Here is a 16,114-nt window from a genome sequence, read left to right on the forward strand (position 1 = left end):
CTTCTGTTTTCTGTCTTTATGTACTAAGTAGTTTTCACCATGATCAGGCAACATTTTGTTCTTTCTCCCATTAGCTGACCTTTTTTACCGTGTATCGTAAGGTGAATTTTCCAGGCTATGTTTGGCTTGGAACCCTTTCTAACAACTTCGAACCCTCCCTAATTTTTTCAAAGAGCTGCTTTAAAATAAAGAAATTGGAGCAATGTGAATTTTTCAAGTTGCTTTTTCACCAACAAGGTACATGCAGTCTTGCATTAATATACATATATTTAGTCCTACCTTACTGGAGAGATGTATAAAGTATTCTCTATTTCCTCCTTTCCTAGTTTGGTCAGGCCTTTAAGTTCCAGGTGTACATACTGAACTGCTCTTCATACACTTTCCTCTGTTAATACTCCTGGGATTAAGAGCTTCATTGTGGTCTTAGCTGTTTTCCTAGTGTTCTGCAGTAATTAGACATTCTCAGATTTCTAATGTAACTGATCCATTTTTGTAGAATACCAGCCATCTCATTCTCACACCTCTCTATACAGTTTCTTAATATTCAGCCAAATAAGGGCTTAACAGGAAAACACAGCATTTAAAAACTTTGCTTATTTTTCAATACTTGCAGTAAAGGCCAGCAAGGTATCTGACATGATTTAGGCAGTAGGACGACACCAATAAACATCAGAAACCCTCAAAATGGGATTTCAATCCCCATGAGAAGAGTTTGTCTAGGTATGCCAAGAGAGTTGCCTATTATTTTTCAATAAAATCTTTTCCTTTGGTTTTGGGATTGTCCCATAGCCAGCTGTTTCTACAAGTATCTTTCCTATGTGTTATATCATTACAAGTGTGCATCTTCACCACTGGTGAGATGTCTAACACAAAGGGACTACAGCTTATACAGTGGAATTACAGATAATGGTTTCAAGACCATATTTACATATTTTTCCAAATGCTTGTGTTCCCTGTTTCTCATGTAACTACTGAACTAATTGCCCTTAAGTAGACATTACTAGCAAAGAAAGTAGTCATCGTAGTAATTTTAATATCTTTAATCAATAGAGCAATATTATATAAAATAGTTAACTTCCAGCTAGACTTCAGTTGTCCTCAGTAGAACCTTTAGCCCCTGCCCCTGACTTCCTGCTGGCAGAAATACAGCTATTGAGCTGTGGGTTTGACTTTTTTCAGTGCTTTTTTGATACACAATCTCTCCTTCCTGCTACTTTGAAGGATACACTGTATTCACTAGATTGTCTGAAAAGTAAATGTAACTGTTGTCAAACAAGGTTTTTGTTCTGAAGCCAGGTAGCCTGCTATCTGTTCCTCCTAAGACTTCACGACTACTGATAAGAGATCTTACTGTGGCTATGATTAGATATAAAATTAACACACAGAAGTGTGATTGTCTTTGCTGTTGTTGTCTACCCTTGGACTTCCATGTTTCTAAGACTTTTTGTTGAGGAGGATGGGATGGACCTAAATCTAACTTGCAGTAAGGGCTTTCTGCAGTGATGGGATTCTTTAGGTCAAAATCTTGTTCCTTTTTCTTTGTTTTCACACTTAAGAATATGGTAACAGAAACATGGAAAGACAGACACAGTTTAAATATGTGCAACTGTAGAAGGTGAAGACAAAGGCTAATATCTGAACTAAATTAGATTGTTCATCTGGGAAGATGATAATGGTTGGTCTTCCCTGTGTCAAAAAAGTTGTTATAAAGACTTCACAGCCTAGTGTGACTAGGCAACCATGAAATACCGTTTGGTTACACCAAGACATGGTTTTGGACTGGAGGACGAAGATCCAGCATGAAGAAATTTGTGAATCCTTCTTGTACAGGTGATACCTGAGGCTGTGTAATAGCAGTAAAACTTACGGTATATATTTGTTTTAAGATTAGTTCAGAATCACTTCAACTGGATGGTTCTCTGTAGGCATTTTATTAAACTTAGGTTCTCTGTAGATATTTTATTAAAGTTACCTTTAAAGGCTTCTGAAATACAAATCTCAACAACATGTATTACTGATTCTCTTATATACTTATGAGTCCTGGAAAGAAAAAGTACTATTGTTATGATACTTCCATTCTTTTGTTGTTGTTTGCATGTTTGTGAGACATCACAAATAAGACCAGTATTTCGGACTGTCTAGTTACCAAGTTTTATCCTTGCTTGTTTTTTTTCACAAGTAGTTCACAACATACCCTATAGAAGGATAATTCCAACAGGGAGATCACAGGAATGAAGGTGTGAGTTAGATGTTTCTGTCTGCCTTGTATTCATCACCTATATTTCTTATTACTTATATAGAATTATTTTCTGCACGCCTATACAGCAGTATAGACCAATTTTTGCATTTTAAGTTAGTGTTTACATTTATACGTAATATATATAATGTTTTTACACAGGTTCGAATGCAAGCATTGAAATGCTTCTCAGTTCTAGCCTTTGAAAACCCCCAGGTATCAGTGACTCTTGTAAATGGTAAGTATAATGTTGCTGTTGGCTTATTTGACACTCATTTTGTTGATTGGCTGAATTAGAATTACTTGGAGTTCTCTTTCATTGCTTGCAGTGTCGGTTGATGGAGAACTGTTACCGCAAATTTTTGTGAAGATGTTACAAAGGGACAAGCCTATTGAAATGCAGCTCACATCAGCCAAATGGTAATTTTCTTTGGGAATTAGAATGAAATAGTATACAATTTAATATGTAGTTTTTAACTGTTCCCTTTTTGCTTGTTGCAAAGTAATGTGATCTAAAATCTTAGGAATAATTATAGATATTTGCATTGTCTAAATCCTTGAAGAAGTGGTTCTCACCTAATAATCTTTATAGCATAACTTTCACTCTTTGCTGGATATAAACAGGAAAAACTGTTGCTGGGCAGCAGTTTTGTCAGGAACATGTATTCACATGTGGATTTTCACAAGCTGAACAGCAGTTTTCACAAGTAGCTTGGTTTTTATGATAAGTTTTACTTTGGATAGGCTATGGTCAATTGTATGTCCTTACAGAGTATAATACTGAGATATAATCATGTAGTACACAAGTTAATGTCCTTGTTGCACCACTGTTCAGAGGACTCACTCAGGTGACTGGGACTGTGGTGTGTTGACAACTGTATGCACTAAGATGATGAGAGAGCAGACCTAGTTCCTCTTCCCAACTGTTTTAATTAAAATAGATTATTCTTTAAGCTTCATGTCTTCATACAGCAGAATTAATGTTATTAATTAATTTTATAGTTCAAATCAAACTTTCCCTTCTGGTGTGGGCACATTTCTGTGTGTTTGTATTCATAACGACTTTCTACTCTGTGACAAAATGTGACCAAGTTCCATAACAGCAACACTAGGGTTATACTCGCTTCATAAGCTGGGAATTGACTCCCTTTAAGACCCTTTTCCTTTTGTTGTGTTGATAATGGAATAAATTACTTCAGGGGGTTAAAGAGAAAAAATTACCCACCACTATAAACTACTAAAATTAAACGTAACTTAAGAGTTTGGGCACTGATGTATTGTTTGATTATTCTTTTAGATTTTGATGGCTTATTTTTGACCTGGATCAGTGAGTTCTCTGATTCAGTTCAGCAAACAATTTCACTGACACTTGTCTCAGTGCAAGGTCTTGAGATTCTGGGTGAGGTGGGGTGGGTAGGATGGCCTCTTTTGTAATGTTGCCGGGTTATGATGACTTAACCCATTCATGAAAGAAGTTATAAAGACATTTGGTGGGGGAGGGGGGGGGTGTCTTAGGTAATCCCACTCTATATGGGACGCCTGTCTAGGGACCTCCCATGCTCCATTCCAACCACAACTGGTCTATGCAATCTGGTTTTACTGGTTTTGTTAGGTAGCTCTTAGTGAAGAAGCCAAGTTAAATTAACTGCATTGTACAGTCTCAGTCCTGATTGATTTATGTGTTTCTTTGAGAATTGAGAGAATACATAGAGAATCAAGTATTAGAAATTTTTTTTTCACTGATCTCGAGATACAAGGCATTGATAAGTCATGAAGGCAGATTGGAGTTAAAAGAATTGTCTGGCTCTGGACTTTTCTTCTTGTTCTGGGATGAATGCTCCCAGGTCTATTGGTGTTCTTTACTGATCTGCTTCAAATTGGAAGGAGTTGGATAGGCAATCCCATCTTTTGTTGTTGCTTTGCAGTACTTTGGCTCAAGCAGACCTTTGAAAGCATGGAAAAACATGATGCAGTGAAAAGCAATAAAGAAAATTGCAGGAAAATGGAAGACAAACCATTATCTTGAGTTTCAGACTGGGTTTCTAATTAGTCCACAGGCAGTCATCCTTCTTAGTAGGGCACTCAAGGCCTCAGTTTCACAACAGTCCTGGGGGCTTGCAAGGCCCTACTGGCTTTTCTTCTGTAAGTCCGTTCCCTACTCGATTTCCTCCAAGTCAGACTATCTCTCTTTTCTTTTTTTCTATTGAGAGTAGTAGGTGCAATTGTCACAGGTCCTCTTTTTTTCTGCTTCTAAATTAGACTTCACTCCTGCCTTGCCAGCTCTGGTCAATTAATCTGCAGTTCCTTTCTGATTTATTAGGAGAGTCCTTGGAATGTGGATGTAGAAGGGGTTTTTTATGCATTTGTGAAGCCTTTTGTTAAATTTCTGTTTGAATCCAGACTGGCATACAAGGCTATCTTAAGAATTGTTTTTCAACAATTGAAGTAGATGTGGAAGACCCAAATTAATACTTCTTGACTGAAATAAAGATCCTTCTTCACTTGAGCGGCAGTGTTGGCACAGAGTGAAGAGCAGTAAGCCTCTTGGGAGAACGATTTTACAGCTACAAGTGGAGCAGTAACCTTTTCTACTAAAATTACTGGAATTGCTTCCAGCTAAGCCAAAACTATTTTGCCTGAAGTAAAAATACTTGAACTTATTTCATGTTTGAAATAGAGCAGCTTTGGCAAATAGGGTCTAGCTGGCCTAAATGGCAACTGCAAGATGGGTGCTTTCCTCCTGATTGTTCAGGTGTGAAAATGAGTATTTTGTCAGCCACAAGGCTTGGACAGTAAAAGTTTATAAAAATGATCTCTATGCTAACAATCAAGTCTTATCTTTTCTCTTCTGAGAAATAATATATACAAAGACTTCTGATTATGGGATTTTAGCTATGTCTGCCACTGGTAGGTGTTTGGACCAGGATCAATGATGTTACATTCTAAGAGGTGAAAGAACTCTTTAGGCACTTGGAAAGAGCTCAGGAATGCAATGAATGACAATATGCTTACAGTGTGTTAGCATATTACTGCTCCTCAGCTGAGCAATTATAATTGACCCTATGTATGCTTTTAACCTGCCCACTGAGAGTTGAAACATGTTAGTTTTAAGTCACCTTTACTGAAATGCCATTATTTCTTTAACCTCAACTGTGGTATGATAAAAGCCAGTTACAATGGCTTAGTTCAAAAGCTAAAACGAGATACCTGACTGTTCCCACACTGAGTGCAGAGCAGTTATCCCCCAGCTTCATTCCACTTCCTTGTAGCAGAGCAGGTAAAAACAATAAACCACTTAAATGTAAAACACTTTTATTGGTGAGTGAACTACTTTGTGTTTCTGGTAGCTTGGAGCATGTGTACAGGTAAACTAACAAAGCAACTTACGCATTTGTATGATGTTGTGTGTCAGCATTGTAGTTTGAGACCTTGGAGTTGATATCCACTTTCTAAGTTGCTGTCTAATAAAGAACAAATGCTGGTTTGGTTCAGTGTCAGGGACTTAATTGGGTTTATCATTAGCAAGAATGTGCTTATTCCAGCAGTGTGTTAAGACATGCTTGTGGACAAGCATCACAACGGTGCTGCATCTCCTAGGCTAACGCAAAGCTTGAATGGTTTCTGACTAAGCTGTCAGACTACCAACTCGCTATTGATTCTCTCCTGATTGTTTTAAGTGCTTGCCCATACTATGTGCAGCAAGGACAGTGTATATTGCTACTTTATCTTAATGCAGGTTGTTCATTTTGGATTTTTTTGTTGGTAAAAGAGGTTTATGGATCAATCGAGTTTGATGGTTAGACCTTTTTTGACCAGTGTGTGGTATACGTATTGATCAGTGCTCCAGCAAGATGTTCTGTACTAGAAATCTGCTTAAAAGTACGCCTGTAGTAGTTTGTTCGTGTGCCCAAGTCTAGTAAGCACAAATGTATTTAAATCAATGGTGGAACAAAGGGGAGTATCTTTCATTAGCACAGTTGGTCTGCTACATCTTTCTTAAGTGCATAAAAACCAATTGTAGGTGAATGTATGTTTTATTATGTTGTTACAGCCTTACTTCCATGTGCAGAGCTGGAGCAATACGGACAGATGATTCTTGCATCGTTCTTAAGGTGAGCTGGTTAAACAGTTTTCTGTTTAGAATGTTTTTCTCACATAGGGCTATCCTGGTTTTATTTGTCTCATATAAAAAGTAGTACAAAATTGGTTCCACTGAAGATTTCAAAGCACCAAGTTCTCCTGATTTTTTTTTTTTTATCTAAAAAATCAGTTTCCTAGTTTCCCTTTCTGTCTTTAAGCATTTATAGTGACATGGCTTTTTAAAGAAGTTTTAAATAAAGAATCATACTAAAAGGTCAATATCCAGGAATAAATATCCTGGAGTTTGACACACATCTGTTTTGAGATTTGTAATCATTTCAGTAACCATTTTTAAGTAACATGGAAGCAACATTACTGCCTTGGTCTCTGTATATGAACAAGGCACCAGTTTGTCTTTCAATAGCTTATTTCACAAAGCTATAGCCAGAATACTTGCACAGTTTATACGTGGAGTCTGTCACAAGTAGATGATTTCTCAGGTTTCATGATGTTTTTGTACGTTTGTCTGCGTCATAATTTGGCTAGGGAAATTTGTTACAAAAAAACCCAAACCTGTCATGCTGAAATACTGGATTTTATTTTTATACTGCATGTGACTTTATAAGGAAATTCAGTAAAGGAAACTTCATTAAATACCATGGGAATGTAATCTGTTTCTTAATAGTCACACTTCTATGGCTAGTCAAAAGAAAAAAAGAAAAAAAAGTGTTGATGAGCAAGCATATCAGCCAGAGATCAGATAACAACAACACTGCTTGTTTCTCCATGAGATATTGAAGTAGTACTGTAGTACTGCAATAAGAAAACCTGTTTGCTTTCTTTGATAATTACTGTAGCAGTCTGGCAGACTCCAAAGCTTTTAGTATGTTTTTAGCATCCTTCATTCCAGAGAATAACACATGGTTCAGACTTAAGGAAGTGCAGATTAAAAGCATGAAAAAATTATTTTTTCCCCATATGTGCCCCTGTACTGAGATTGAGAAGACTACATGTGCTCTTGGAATGAATCTAGCAAGCGAAGGATCTAATCAGCAAAGCAGTCATTGTGTGGATTTGGTGGTGTGTGATCTGAGACCCAGTAACTTTTTACAAGAGTTCTTTGTCTTTGGCTGTGAAGGCCCCTCTGTGGTGTTCAGATCCTCTTGTGAACAGACAGCTAAGTGTATGCGTGACCATAGAGTGGGCTGCAAGTCCATGGTACTGCAGATAGCTGTGTGTACTGCTTAAAGCAATAAATGCTTACCACCAAAGGCTACTGATTAGTACCTTCTGACTGTGGTCTGGTGCAAAACCCTGATGGCTCCTGCAAGCTTGTATTTTAAACTGGAAAACTATAATGAGAGTGTCAAGAGCTGTCCCTTAGTCCTACTCTTTGGCAATGCTGGGGAAAGAGTAGCTTGTATGTAAGATATTAGAATAAGAAAGCATATTTATTCCTTCCAATATCCATGGCCATAGAGTCTGGCATATCTATGGCTTGTGTTACTGCAATTTTGGTATCCATTATTCCAGGTAATGACAAATGAAAAATCCATATGTTGGCTGACACAAAGGCCCATTCTTCCTGTCTCTTTACGCAAGAAAGTCCAAAATGCAATTCATTCCAGTGTTGATAGTGGTATCTGTTCTGTACAGGCATCTGGTCTTAGAGCAAGTAAGGAAGCCAAGCTGCATCCTTCTTCCTCATTTACCTATTTAGCTTTTTTCCAAATTGACACTCCAATTCCCTGTTCTCTCTTCTTTTTTATTACAACACCTGCAAACTGAGGGCTACAATTCTGTGCTCCCAACCTGTCTTGCTCCTGTAAACCTCATTCTTCTTTTGAAAGTTTCTTCCCTTCAGAAATCCCCAGCTGTCATCTCAACCACAGACTATGTCCTAGTCAGGACATGTGGTTTCCAGAACTGTGCTGCTCTGGGGAGAAGAAATAGGGGACTACTGCTGTAGGCAAAGGCAGGTTATTGCTGATAGCTGGCTGCTAACTTTATGTGGAGCTATGCATGCTCTGCCATGTGGGCTGAATGGAAAACTGCAGTCCTTTCAAACCACTATGAACTGATTTGCTTGCCAGTTCACAGCAATAAGATCACTTTGTTTCTCATGGAAGCTTCTCCAGTGCAAATAAATGTTTTAAGCTCTAGACTAAAATTTGTTGTAATACTTGAGAGTAGAATAAAAAGTGAGGAGAGAAGGAAGGCACAGAACCTTGCCTTCTTGTTCAGACTCCTCAGGTAATTCCTTCTTTTCTTCTGGAGTCACTCCAGGAGCTCATAGTTTTAAGATAACACGCTGTCTCAGTCTGTAGTAAATCCAGTCACAAACTGTTTGATCTCTGGTGAACTAAGACAAAGCAATGTCCCCTTTAGTTTTCAGAAATTATTGAAGAGAACTTTGACCCTTTTCTATCAAACTTCCTTATTTTAGAGGACAGTCAGGGATGTGTGTTTCCAAAATGGTTTTGATTTATTTTCATTGCCTGGTTTGAGTAGTGGGTTGGCCTGTAACACGTGAAAAAATAAAATTCTTTGGGGTGGGGAGAAGGCAGAGGTGGCTGATAAATAATGGATTTGATTGGAAGGGGAATTATTTCTCTGGAATCCTAATAATGAAAGTGACTGTTTGTCCAGATAACCCTGAAGCATCCCAGCGATACCATGTGAATTAAGTATTCCATCTTTACAGTCCATTTTCAGACTTTTATCCGCTGGCCAGAAAAGGTCAGGTGTGCTTTGTGGTTCTTCATCTTACACCTCTAATACAGTCCCCTACTCCTCTGCATTAATTACGTTGTACTGACCTGTAGGTCTAATGGAACAGTTAAAATGTGTCCTTCAGAATTCTTGATTTTGTTTTTTTTTAAACAGATGGAGTTGCTAAAAGTTGGAAAGTATGTGATTTGTGTTTCTTGGTTGCTTGCAGCCAGTGACTTAACAACATCTAGCCCTTGAATTCCAAAAAATAGCTCACTTCAGGCCATTTGACCTTGGAAGGAATTGGGAAGTACATTATCTTTGTGATTTAGGCATGGAATTCCCCTTCTTTTCATTCTTACTCCACCTGAATGTGATTTCTTTGAGAGCTTATGTTCAGCTTTCATGATTTTATTTACGCTAGCCTCAGTTTTTAATACACCTTATACCAGCTTGGTAATTGAAACTGAGGATACTTAATTATTATGCTGCAGTTCTAAATTCTACAGATTAAAAAGTATAGTAATAATTAAATGCCTGAAGGCCTTTAAAGCAAACTTTGAACAAACTTGCAGAGGTCCTAGGAATCTCACTTTTGGAATGAGGTAATTTCTGAGGACTGCTTAAATTTACCAAACCTCAGCAGCTGTCTTCTTTTTTAAAAGTCCTTAGGTGTGTCTGTGCTGTCAAGCTGAAAGTCTTATCTGATGTCTTAAGTGACAGATATGCAGAGAGGAAGTGCTTTGGCTCACTGGATTAGGTACAAGATTCACAACCTAAATAGTAATCCTTGTGGTAGCATCTACTTTTTTAATAAACATAGGCAAGTCCTGTAACTCTGCTTCCTTACCTGTGGAATGAGGGTAAGATATTTATCTATTTAATCATTTGAACAGTCAAAGGATAAATGTTATTTCAGGTCCCCAAAAACATAACTTTGAGAAACATTTTCTACTAGTGTAATTCTGTTGAAGTCAGTGGAGTTACACAAGCAAAAACCTTGATACTATTCCTCATCCATTTTCATACTTCTATTTGGTGAGGCTCGAGTGAATGGAGTCCCCACCGTTGGAGAACTGGTCTTTCCAGAGTTAAGTGCTTTTCATTGAGCTTCAGGTAAAGAAAGATTTGATTGTTTTTAATATTTAAAGTAGAGAAGGTATGACAAAAATGCTGCCATGTGAGTGTAACCAAGGTAGGAGGGTATGTCAGGTTAAGGCAGAATGGACCTGGACTCCAAGTAGACTTCATTTCTGGTTGACCAAATATACTACTTAGGAGTAGTCCTCCCTTCCCTACTACTCCTAGCAGCCAGTGTGCGTCAAGGAAGCCCTGAGAGTATTTTTGACTGCATTGTCCTTAGTCAATCTTTGATCACAAAAGGGCAGGGGGGGTCAAATACTTCTTGAGGGCAGCTTGGGTACTTTTGGTTCTTGTGTGTAGTAAGAATAAACCTGTGCAAATATGAACTTTTGAGGGGATGGGGTTTTTTTTGGGGGGGGGGATGTTTGGGTTTTTGTTGTTTTGGTGTTTGGTGGTTTTGGGGTTTTTTTTACCTTTTGTGAAACTTTGACCATGGTCACTTCTAAGCATTGCATTCACGCAGACTAATTTTGACTGCATGAGAAGTTGGTTGAAAGTAGCCTACTGTATACTTAGTAATGTCTGAACAATTTCTCTGTGTGTGTAGTCTTTAAAACCACTAAAATCTTTGTCTGAAGGTACCAATGTAAAGAACTTCTTGAGAGTTGCTGTAGGATAGCTATTTGATTTTTTTTGTGAGCTGCTTTATGAACATAGCTGCACTAAAGAGTGGTGGTTTTTTTGTTTGTTTGTTTCGAAACTTTTCAGACTCTGCCATGTTTGGTTCGAATGTGTAGTAAGGAAAGACTGCTGGAGGAGCGAGTGGAAGGAGCAGAAACACTGGCCTATTTGATTGAAACAGATGTGGAGCTCCAGAGAATTGCCAGCATTACTGACCACCTCATTGTCATGCTTGCTGACTACTTCAAGTATCCCAGCTCAGTGAGTGCAATCACTGATATCAAGAGGGTACGTTTCTTTATCCAGTTCTGAAGCTTTGAAAATGTGCAAAACCAATAAAAAATGGGCTCAGGATATTTTTTTTTTTACTCCATTTAAAACTTATGTCTGAGTTCCTCAATAGAAAGGTGACCAGAGGTCCAGTACAACTTGATTCCTGATGCATATAGTTCCCAAGTCTTTGCTTGCTCACTGCTTTTTCTGGAACTTTTATTATCCAAACTAAAATCATTGTGTATATCTGGACTCCCCATCCTGTAAGAAGAATGCTGCCATTCTTCTGTGTCAAATATAGAGAGATGGGCAATGGGCAGTTTAATGTAGCTTCACCATATGAGTTCCATTACATTTTCCAGAGATAGCAATGAAGCACCAGACTGAGATATCTGTCATGGTTCTCCTTTGCAGAGTTTAAAAGACTTACCTTCAGGAACCAGTACATTTCAGCTTCGTAAGAGATAATAGTCCATCTGATGAAAGAGCGATTTCAATTCTTAGGTCATGTTTGTGAATAATGTTAAGTTCAGAGATGGTTCTATTCTGTTAAAGCAGAAAAACATGTGGATGTCATGTAGCATTTCATATTGTGAGTTATCTGCACTTGCAAGATGTTGGATAAACAGAGACCAGATGGACCTTGGAGACTTAGTTTCATAGGTGTTGTACTAGGAGTTCTCATCGGTGAACTCTTTTTTGCAGATTTGCATACACTTTCCAAATCACTAGTGGATCAACCAAAGCACTAGTGGATCCATCAACCTCAGAAGCAAGATTGTTTTTCATATTCTGCATAGGGAAATATCCATTGCCTATTCTCTTCCCCTCTTAATGAGTCTGATTATTTTAGAAAGTACCCCCCCCAAAAAAGGGCTACAGAACCTTGATTTTTCTCTGAAACTAGCCCAAGAGGTAGACTTGCCTTTCAGACTTTTATAGAATGGCATTGATTCTGCATATAGAGCTGCCTTGAATTCCATGTAAAAATGCAAATTAAATATAAAAAAAAAAATCAATTGCAGTATAAAATTAAATAAGCAGAAGGAAGTTTAGCAGCTGATTGAGGAATAATGAATGTTGGCTGTAGCATCAAAAATATGATTAAGTTCCAAATGTGAGTGGGGCAATTATAAATATTATGACAATGCTTTGAGTGTTCAGAAAGTCTGTAAAAACAGTCAGCTGGGAAGCCAGGGTGCTTACTTTGTAAAGAATGCTTTGAATTACACCCTGTAAGGTAAAAACTACATGAGTGAGGACTCTACCAAACCAATTACTTGTCTGTTTTAAATGTTTTTAACAATGATGTAATACATTCTGCTCTAATATAGCTGCACCAGAGAGAATTGCTCATACAGCTCAATTTTGGGCAGTTCTTTTATTTCAGCGCTTTGCTGCTTAATAGCACTTTTCTGGCATTCTGTGTAGACTTTAAATATTGCATTGTTTTGTGGAACCCTTTGCTACAGAGTTTTGAGGGCAGTCAGAATCATAGAATCATTCTCATTGGAAAGAACGTGAAGAGGTCTGAAAGTCTTAATTTTCTGTTCAAAGCAGGGTCGGTGCTGAGCTTAGAGGAGATTGCTCAAGGCTTTGTCCAGTTGGCTCTTGAAAACCACTAAGAATGGAGATTAAGCAACCTCTCTGAGCAATCTATTCCAAAGTTTGACCATTCTAATAGTGAACTTCTATTTCTTATATCCAGTAAGAACCTCTCCTGTTTTGATTTGACTATTGTCTCTCCTCTTGCTGTGCACCTCCATAAAGAGTCTGGCTCCATGTTTTCCTTGTAGGTATTGGAAGGCTGCTCTTAGGTCTCCACTCAGCCTTCTCTTCTGGCTGAACAAGCCAGGGTACATCCCATCTGCTCTGCCAGGTCTGCTCTCCTGAAGTCAAGGCTCTGTACTCTGTGCCTTTCTCACGCCTCTCAGCAACTTGAACACTGCTGTTTTATGATCCCTATAGCTAGTGCTCCCATTAATTATCATACCCCTAAGCAGTTTTTCCTGATTTGCGAGCAGCCTATCCAGTAGTGCATCACCCTAATTCACCCCTTTAGCACACGAGTTAAGAAGTTACCTTCCAGAAACCTCCTAGACAGCTTGCAGCCTGCTGTGTTACCTTTACAGTGGAAGCTGGAAGTTAACATCCACCTTAAGATGGAGGTCCTGTGATTTAGAGACCTGCTTTGGTTCCTATTTTTGCTTCAGTTCTCTTGATAAAACTTCCCTTGATTCTCTCCCAATTTTTTCACTTCTCCTGGCTAGTTCCTATAAATTTCTCTTGGGTAAATAAGAATCGTTTTTGCCTGAATATGGTCTGGATAGAGTTGTAACTTTATGGAGGTGTTTTGGCCTCAAATTGTTTAAGTTGACTTATCTGTAACTCCACAGAGAAATTAACCATATTCTTAACTTCAGTTATATTATTCAGTTGGTAAATGTGGACATCAGCTAATGGAACAGCAGTTCATTTGTGTTTCTGGCTACCCTTGGTGTGGTAGACAAAACCCCAGTAGACAAGCACTAGATTACAACAAATAAGAATATCACATCTGTAATTTTTTAGTGTCTAAATTTCATATCTGTGCTTTATTTAAATAGCTTGACCACGATTTGAAGCATGCCCATGAACTGCGCCAGGCTGCTTTCAAGCTCTATGCTTCCCTGGGAGCAAATGATGAAGATATTCGAAAAAAGGTGAGCCTTTGAAAAAATGTTAGCAGTCAGGCAAAGATGTAGCTGAAAGTTAGGCTGGAAGGCAGTGCAAGAGTTTGCACCCTTCCAGCCCCCTTTTTTTTTCATTGTGATGTAAATAGGTTGAAAGGAGAAAGCTCTCTTTCTGTTACGATAACGAACTTTCAGATTGCACTTCCTTTGCATGGTTTTGAACAAAAATTAACGTCTTGCCATAACAAAATATAAGAGTAAGGTTTATTTATGTAAACATCTTTACAGTGATGAACTACAGATTCTCACAATAAGTTGTCTTTCAACATGTGGTCCTTGCTACTCATAAGCTGTGCAGGAATATTGTTGTGGCATATGAATAATTTCTGAAATGTATGTTCTGAGGGACAGAATATACCTCTGTTGTCATGTATCCTATTATAAAACAAATGTTTTTTCAAAAATAAACCCTGGAAAGTCTAATCATATTGGGAAACAAAGCCAAAATTTTTTCCATGATTCTGAAGTGACCAAGTGGGCTTGCACTGTCATAACAAAGCAGTTGCTGTGAAGGAAAACAAATTCTATTCAAACATCACAGGGAAGAGATTGGATGATTGGAGCACTGATATAGTTAAAAATTTATGTGTGGAAAGTGGAGGGGAATTAAACAATGAATTATTAAAAGCAGCATGTTTTTAAATTAAGTATGGAGTTGCTAATGTCAAACGTGGCAAGTACAGGAGGCAGGAGAATTTTCTGAGTTTATTTGCTGGTTAAAGGGGAAAAACAGAGGGAAGAAAGTTATGGACAGAAAGGAGGCAGGAAAACACAGTGTTGAAAAGATAACTAGCAGGAAGATTTATCAGTGGGGAACCATTCAGGATCTCCAGAATTCAAACCCATAAACTTCTATTTTGTTGCAAGATGAACTTCTTTAGTTAATAGTAAGGATCCTTCTTTTACATATTGAAGCATTGTTTTTGATAAGTGATGGGTGCGTAGATGACAAAGTTGATTTATTATACAAAAGCTGTCTTTCATCTTGGTATTTAACTCCCTTTTATCCTAGTCTTAAGTACTTGTGCTGGCCATGTCTAAATATGGCAGATGAACTACTGTGTATTTCCAGATAGCTCTATAACATGTCTCTAATCTGTAGTTTATTATATATTTTATATATTGTGTGCTCTCTTTTCGTAGAATCATAGAATCGTTTAGGTTGGAAAAAACCTTTAAGATCATCAAGTCCAACCGTAACCCAACACCACCATGCCCACTAAACTATTTCCTGAAGTGCCTTGTCTATGCCTTTTTTGAATACCTCCAGGGATGGTGACACCACCACTTCCTGGGCAGCCTGTTCCAATGCCTGACAAGGCCATTTTGTTTTAATATGACATTAAGGGTAATTCATATATGTATAACCCTCTCGTTCCTTGATGATTAATAAAATCATTTTGAAAGCTGTAGTGGAGCACAGAATGTAGATTTTTTTCTTTTTTTTTTTTTTAAATTGTATGCAGATACACATTACTTTCCATTTACTCTGGGAAGAGAATGTGGCTTGCTGTTTTTTAGCTACAGTTTTTGTATGCAATATTTAAAATGTTGCAGACAAAAACCCAGCAACCCATAAATGCTTATATTATTTTATTCATATAATATTAATTCCTTTTTGCTCCAGATCATTGAGACCGAAAATATGATGGACCGTATTGTTAATGGCTTGTCTGAATCTAGTATCAAGGTGCGATTAGCTGCAGTCAGGTAGGAGGCTTTTCTGATTCATACAAATACTTTTGTCTTGTCAAAGTCTGTTGCTACACTTGTTAGAATTTCTGCTAATTTTTCAAAAGCTAATCTGAAGTCATTTCTACTGATGGAAAATTTATTGGTGGTGGTGGTGGGGAGTTATCCTGGACTAGTACAATATTTTCTTCTTGCTATTTACAGTCTACTACTTACCAAATTCTAAGCTGAATCTTTGTGTAGAAGCAATGTATATATTACAGTAGTGTACGTGTGAGTGTGTATGTTTCACAATGAAGGTTTCTTTTCCGTTATAGATGTTTGCACAGTTTGTCCCGTTCTGTACAGCAGCTCAGGACAAGTTTTCAGGATCATGCTGTATGGAAACCTTTAATGAAGGTAAGTAAAGAAAAGTCAAGTCTCAACTACTGAAGTGTTCTGTTCCATTAAAGGAGGATATGGTCTCTGTTCAATTTTCATGCCTTTCTGTAGAATCAAAATAGAAATTACCTAGAAATCAAAATTCCACGACCTTCTCATAAGAGTCATAAATCCACACAGGTCAAGCAGCAGCAAAGAGGACTGTGGTCCATGCTTGATTTTTGGTTGAGTTTTTGGTTTGGTT

General features: G+C 37.8%; 1 protein-coding gene across 4 annotated transcripts in view; it reads left to right on the forward strand.

The window, feature by feature from the left end:
• ARMC8 (armadillo repeat containing 8) overlaps positions 1-16,114 on the forward strand; it is an 81,642-nt gene that overhangs the window by 49,743 nt on the left and 15,785 nt on the right. For all 4 annotated transcript variants that reach the window (XM_075032173.1, XM_075032176.1, XM_075032175.1 and 1 more), the window contains 7 exons: positions 2,399-2,474; positions 2,566-2,656; positions 6,288-6,348; positions 10,880-11,080; positions 13,672-13,767; positions 15,425-15,507; positions 15,807-15,888. In XM_075032173.1, coding sequence (XP_074888274.1) covers positions 2,399-2,474; positions 2,566-2,656; positions 6,288-6,348; positions 10,880-11,080; positions 13,672-13,767; positions 15,425-15,507; positions 15,807-15,888 — 690 coding nt within the window. The remainder of the gene's footprint in view (positions 1-2,398; positions 2,475-2,565; positions 2,657-6,287; positions 6,349-10,879; positions 11,081-13,671; positions 13,768-15,424; positions 15,508-15,806; positions 15,889-16,114) is intronic.

Source organism: Buteo buteo, chromosome 7 (genome assembly GCF_964188355.1).
Source record: "Buteo buteo chromosome 7, bButBut1.hap1.1, whole genome shotgun sequence".
NCBI classification, from domain to species: domain Eukaryota; kingdom Metazoa; phylum Chordata; class Aves; order Accipitriformes; family Accipitridae; genus Buteo; species Buteo buteo.